Source organism: Ctenocephalides felis, unplaced genomic scaffold (assembly GCF_003426905.1).
Source record: "Ctenocephalides felis isolate EL2017-DRISC unplaced genomic scaffold, ASM342690v1 CF-g0.4_SCAFFOLD_00845, whole genome shotgun sequence".
NCBI classification, from domain to species: Eukaryota; Metazoa; Arthropoda; class Insecta; order Siphonaptera; family Pulicidae; genus Ctenocephalides; species Ctenocephalides felis.
Window position 1 is genome coordinate 19,505,647 of NW_020536999.1, and position 7,193 is coordinate 19,512,839.

General features: G+C 32.8%; 1 protein-coding gene across 1 annotated transcript in view; it reads right to left on the bottom strand.

The window, feature by feature from the left end:
* Positions 1–2,959: 2,959 nt before the first annotated feature.
* The window catches only part of LOC113380103 (tubulin alpha-8 chain-like), a gene marked incomplete at its 5' end in the record, with an annotated part of 5,268 nt that continues 1,034 nt past the window's right edge, over positions 2,960–7,193 (bottom strand). Inside the window, 2 exons of the mRNA XM_026619579.1 lie at positions 2,960–4,113; positions 6,661–6,883. Of these exons, the coding sequence (XP_026475364.1) occupies positions 2,960–4,113; positions 6,661–6,883 (1,377 nt within the window). The remainder of the gene's footprint in view (positions 4,114–6,660; positions 6,884–7,193) is intronic.

Here is a 7,193-nt window from a genome sequence, read left to right on the forward strand (position 1 = left end):
GTAAATATAAATGCAAATAAAGCTTAGAAAGCAATTTTGCAAGAGATTAAGTTAAATAAATAGGTATTACAACTCAGCTGATGATTTATTCTGACAACATGCCAGATCAAGTGTTATCTCTGTGAAAAAGTACCCATAAAATTTATATTTTGCATTGATTGAATAACGAATAACTATTATTTCGTGAAATTGAAAATAAGATATTGGACTTTTTTGTTCCCCTGGCCGTCCTATTTTACCCTATGGGGTATAAAAGATTAGGTGACAAATTAAAAAAAACACATTTGTACAATGATGAATTAGCTGGGATGTTTACTGAACATAGTCAGATAGTTTGACTATTGTTTGGTATGTGTATAATTGAAATTTCTAAATATAATTGCTGAAAGTCAAATGGGACCTTTGTGCCTCACCCTATACTGAATAAATTTTTTTCTAATAATCAATAATTAACATTTTATAAAATCATCATTTTAACTTCCCGGTAGGACAAGTTATAGTAAACGCAAAAAAATCAAAAAGGAAAAATTTTATATATCTTTACATTATAAAGGTTTCTGAGCATTTTGGCATACCTTAGAAAAAATGGATGTGTGTGTGTGCGGATACAAATTTTCGTCGACGATTTCGGGAACACGGATCGTCCGAAACATTCGATTCGTATTAATAAGGAGAAGTGCTGATTAGTTTTTGGCGGAGGCAGGTAACTCAGTTTTTAAGAGAACGGGGCGTCCGATTTTAATTATTTAAAAAACATTTTACTTGTATTGACAAGATGAAGAACTGATTAAATTTTTGAAAAGGCAGGTCCAGTGGTTATGGACTCACAATAAAAATAAGTTAAAAAATGTCATTTGGCAGTCAAAAATGTTTATTGGACTTGTGCGCATCAAATTATCAGATATTTTGTAGAGATTTTCATAATGTGTACAAATTTTGTGTAATTTTTTTTGAGTTCCGTACCAAGATTATTGATTACGGTACGGAAAGTTCCAGCAATTTGCCTTAAGGCACGATGCCATGCACCCCACTAGTATACAATTTAATGTTGAAAAATGTCCAAGAATTATAAAAATAATAGTCAATATAAACCACTAGTTTTTTCCCTCGATGTGAAGAAGCCCAAGCCAAATTTTCTCGCACGGAACGCAAAAGCGTCATCTGCCGCCACCGGAGTGATATAGGACAGCTGTTCATTTCGTTTTCCATCGGATCATTTTTGGTCTTTAAATAGAGGTTTTGTAATATATTCCTCACAAACTCACGTGTCGTACGCGTGCGTTATTTTCGGGTTTGATTTGAAAGATTTTACATAAATTATACCGAAGAGGAAGCCGTTTAAAGGACACTCGTTTACATGAATAATGCCCTAGTGTATATTGAAATCGATGCTTTCAGAAGGATTGTCGAGATAAATCACGCGTTAGGAAGAAAGCAATTTTGTATTGAGGATATTTTTATCCGGTACGACATTTGGTATATTTCAAATATATTGAGGTCGATGACTTAGCTAAATTTGATTAAATTACAAATTTCAAGGAACAACTTCTTGTATTTTTATGGATTGGACCTTTTAACAGACCTTTAATTACATGGACTACAAAAAATAAGTGCCAAAAGAGAGAAGACTGTGACGTCACTTTGTGAACGAGCGTTGCCGACAATCGTGAAACACTCCCGATTGATTGTCACATGTCACGTGTTCAAACTAAAAATAAATATTCTATGCTCGATATGCATAAACAATAGTGGATGTTACAACATATTATATATTACACTTCATATAATATGTAATATGACATTTGATCAATAGGGTGTGTTCCACGATTGTCGGCAAAGCTCGTTCACTAAGTGACGTCACAGTCTCCTTTATTTTTTGACACTTTATAAAATGGAAAACATTTGAGGATTAGTAGTACATGCAGTGAAAGGTCTATGACTGGGCAATTAATTATGAGTACTTATTTTTGTATATCCATACCAATTTGGACACTAAATTAAATTCAGTTAAAAAAAGCAAGTTTTAATTAGAATAAAGACCTCTCCAAATACAACATTAAGATCAGGCCAAATTTTATCGATCGCGATGAAACATAAATCCTTTTTTATTAGAAAAATAACAAAGCAATTGAAAAAAATACAACCTAAATTAATGACTTTGCTAAAAAAACTCAATTTTTTGATATCATGAATTTTATATGGATATTTCGAATCGTTCAAATTAATTGTTCCATTTTGCGTTAACGCGAACTGCAAACTATGTCCATGCATATTTGATCATAATACAATTTTTTGAAAATGATAGTAATATGTACATATATATATATAAATATATATATATATATATATATATATATATATATATATATGTACATATTACTATATTAGTATTAGTATTAGTATTGACAAAGTCTAGTAATCGGGCATAACATCAATACAAAACATGAAATTTTTTCAAAAAATTTTACATCCATACTTTCGGCTATACTCTTTGCCTTCATTCCGTGGAAACTAAAAATAAAATTAAAAACTGAAACAATTGAATAGGAGCGAAAAAAAAAGAGTAAATAGAACATACAATTAGTTAATTTTAGTGTTAAGTTAGAAAATTTTAATCGCATTACCATATCCTGATACCATGGATTATTAAAATCTATTTTTAATAAATATAAAATAACACTCAATAAAGCGCATATAAATCATAAAATATTAATATAGGTTTTATAAATATAGATATACATTTAAAGATTGTTCTACTAATCAAATATTTTTATTTAAGAAAATTATTATTAATAAGCAAAACTAACATATTTTTCGGCGAATCAGTTTCAATAATCACTAACCATTCAAAAATTTATTATTAAAATCAAATATTCAAATAAAACTGCACGTATATGACAAATAAGAACTACTAAAAATTTTTATGTTATTTCAAAATTGATGGTTGCAACACTTGAGGCTAAAAGTCTTCACATGTTGAAGCCCTGTTGTGAAGCTCTAACTCTACACTCATTTCATCTAATGTATCATTTGATACTTCTTCATAATCACGTTCCAGAGCCGCCAGATCTTCCCTTGCTTCTATAAATTCAGACTCATCCATGCCCTCACTAATATACCAGTGCACGAAAGCTTTTTTGGAATACATTAAATCGAATTTATGGTCCAAACGAACCCACGCATCTTGGATAGCAGTGGTATTAGACAACATCGAGACCGCCCTTTGCACTTTAGCCAAATCGCCTCCTGGAACAGCAGTCGGTGGTTGGTAATTTATGCCTACTTTGAATCCAGTAGGACACCAGTCTACAAATCTTATGGATTTCTTTTCCTTGATCAGAGCAATTGCTGCGTTTACATCTTTGGGGACAACATCACCTCTGTACAACATGCAACATGCCATATATTTACCTAAGCGTGTTTCGCACTTGACCATCTGGTTGGACGGGTCAAATAATTCTGCTGTAATTTCGGCAACAGTCATACCTTCATGGTAGGCTTTATCAGCAGAGACTAAGGGCGAGTACGAAGCTAAAGGAAAATGTATACGTGGGTAGGGTACTAAATTGGTTTGGAATTCTGCTAAGTCAACATTTAAGGCTCCATCAAACCGCAGACTGGCGGTGACCGAAGACACAACTTGGCTTATCAATCTATTTAAGTTGGCATACGTAGGACGTTCTATATTCAATCTATTCTTACAAATATCGTAAATCGCTTCGTTGTCCACCATGAACTCGACGTCAGTGTAGCTCAAAGTGCGATGCGTAGTCAAAATCGCATTGTAAGGTTCAACAACTGCTGTGCAGACCTTTGGAGCCGGATAGACCGCGAATTCGAGTTTACATTTTTTTACGTACTCGTCGCTGACACGTTGCATCAACAAGGAAGAGAATCCTGAGCCAGTGCCCCCTCCGAAGGAATGGAAGATGAAGAAACCTTGGAGGCCGGAGCATAGATCGGTCAGCTTGCGTATTCGATCCATCACGGTGTCTATGATGTCGCCCCCAATGGAGTAGTGACCTCGGGCGTAGTTGTTTGCGGCGTCCTCTTTGCCGGTTATCAACTGATCCGGGTGGTAGAGATTGCGATATTCGCCACTACGCACTTCGTCTGGAGAATAATAAATTTCAAGTGAATGGAAATCAATTCAACGAAAGATTATTCAATGAGATGGGATAATAATCTTAAAAAAAAACAACCACGAAGACTATGGTATTATTAATCTTTTAATCTTGTTACATCGTTTACTACCACAGTAACATGATCCTATGAGATAATAAAACTAGTGGTTTATGGCATTGTGCCTTAAGGCAAATTGCTGGAACTTTCTGCACCGTAACGAAATGTTCGAGAAATATTAAATGTTTTCAAATAGATTAATATAAATACTGTTACATTGTCTAATATTTATAAAAGTTATATAAACTGAATTACAAAGTTCAAAATAATTTTTTAAAGTATATATGCGAGCATTAGAACTTTAGACTAATTTTATTTTAAATATTTTTAACAGCAAGCAGAACCTTACGTCCTATGAGCTGTTGGGCTGAAACTTCTCCTTACTTCAAATTTTTAGATAGTAACCCAATGGTTAATTCATCCATATTTGATGATTTTTGTTATTAGAATTAATCAAATAGGGCTGACTTTTTATTGGTGCAGCAAAGCCGAGCAAGGGCTATTTTCACTTGGAAACATATTGCTATCTATATTTCTAAGTGAAAATCGTTGTCACTTAGACTAAATTTAAATTAAAATCTGAATTTTTTCGACACAAAAAAAAATAAAAAAATGGAAAAAAAATTGAAATATTTTTTTTTCCCCAAAAGCAATTATTTTGTCAAAACAAATAGAAAGTTGTTGGAATAATTCAAATTGGATGCTTAGTACTCTCAAAAACTTCAATTTTTTGCACATTTAACTCGGTATCTCCAAAACGGTTGGACCTGCCTTTGCCAAAATCTAATCACCACTTCTCCCCGTCATTACAAATTGAATGTTCTTTAGATCATCCAAATCGGATGCTCCATTCTCTCAAATTCGATTTTATCTCGCTATTCTATTTCGCTCCGTATCTCTGAAACGGATGGACCTGCTTTCCCAAAAACTAATCAGTACATTTCCCTATCAATAGAAATCGAATGTTTTTTGAACCATTCAAATTGGTTAATTTGTGCGCCCGAAAACGTGGATGAAATATTGTATCCATACACACACATCCATTTTTTCTGAAGTATGCCAAAATCTTCAGAAACCTTCAAAACGCGAAGAAATGTACAAATTTTCAATTTCAATTTTTGGACGATTACAATAACTTACCCTATGAGAAGTTAAAAAAACAATCGATTCATATTGATTGAAAAGCTTACTTAGTTTTTGGCAAAGGCAAGTCCAGCAGTTTCGAAGACACGAGGCTACAATGACCAAAAATGGTATTTCAGTTTTTGAGAGAACGTAGCGTCCGATTTGAATGATTCGAAAAACATTTTATTTGTATTGAAGAAATAAATGGTCATTTTTTTGGGAAGGCAGGTCCATTGGTTTCGGAGATCTAATTAAAGATGTAAAAAAATGACATTTGGCGGTTAAAAATGATCATTAGACTATGAGTCTGCGATGCGGCGCTTACGCGCTTCTAAATTTGGTTCCGAATTCAAAAGCAGCAAGATTGCTTTGAGAAAAGTTCGAAATTTTCAAAAAAAATTCAAAATAAAAAAAATGAATTTCAAAATTTTTCAAACAGATCTATTTTTTATCAAAATTTAAAAATTATCAAAAATCTAATTTTTTCAGTTTTCAAAAAAACAAGTTATCAAAAAAAAATCTTTACGGGAAGTTAAGCAATTTACCTCAAGGCACGATGCCATGTACCACTAGTTAACTTCCCGTAGGGCAAGTTATAGTAATCGCAAAAAAATCTAAAATGAAAATTTTTATATATCTTTACGTTTCAAAGGTTTTTGAACATTTTGGCATACCTTAGAAAAAATGGATGTATGTGTGTGTGTGTGTGTATATGTGGATACAAATTTTTGTCGACGATTTCGGGAACACCGATCAACCGATTTAAATAATTCAAAAAACATTCGATTCATATTGATAGCCGTTCCGCATTTTACTTGTATTGACAAGGTGAAGAACCGATCAAATTTTCATAAAGGCAGGTCTAGCGGTTTCGGAGATCTAACGAAAACAGTAAAAAAAATGCCATTTGGCGGTCAAAAATGATCATTAGACATATGTCTAATCAAATCATCAGATATTTTATAGAGATTTTAACAATAAGTATAAATTTTATTTGCATTCCTATGGGTTCCGTACCAATGTTTATTTGTTAGACGGCGACGCGGCGCTTACGCGCTTTGACATTTTGTTTCTATGCAGTTAAAGCAGTACGATTGCTTTAAAAAAAATTCAGAATTTCCAAAATATGTCAAAATAAAGAGGACATTTTTTTTTCAAAAAAAGTAATTTTTTGTCAAATTCCTAGTTTCTCAAAAATCTATTTTTTCGAAGTAAATTTTTTTCAAAAATGTTAATCGTTTTTAAAAAAATAATAATATTTGGTACGGGAAGTTCCAGCAATTTGCCTTAAGGCACGATGCCCTAATTGCCTTAAGACAGAATTCCACTTACAGCTAGTTTCTTTCTAATTACCTACAACAGTGGGTTCTAAGTCGACCATTACACTTCTGGGCACAATTCTTCCGTTTCCGCATTCGCTAAAAAACGTAGTAAAACAGTTGTCCGAACATTTCTCCATCGTTGCTTGTGACATTGATCCATCACGTTCGATACCATGCTCTAAGCAATACAACTCCCAAGTCGAGTTGCCAATTTGGACGCCCGCCTGGCCAACGTGCACCGTTATACATTCCCTCTGGAAAAAGAAATAAGAACCAATATAAAACCAAGTAATTAATAATAAAAGATAGATCGAAATAAATATGATTTTGAAAAAAAGCAAAAAACACATTAATACAATGATGAATTAGCTGGGAATTTACTGAACATAGTCCAATGTTTGTGTGATATGTGTTATTTGTTGTGTTATAATTGATTTGGTTTTCACAATATAATTGCTCAAAGATAAATTGGACCTCTGTGCCCCGGCCCACCCTAAAGTTTATTGATTCTAAATTATTTCTATATTATTCGTTGTTTCTATAAATCTTTGAAATTATTATAAT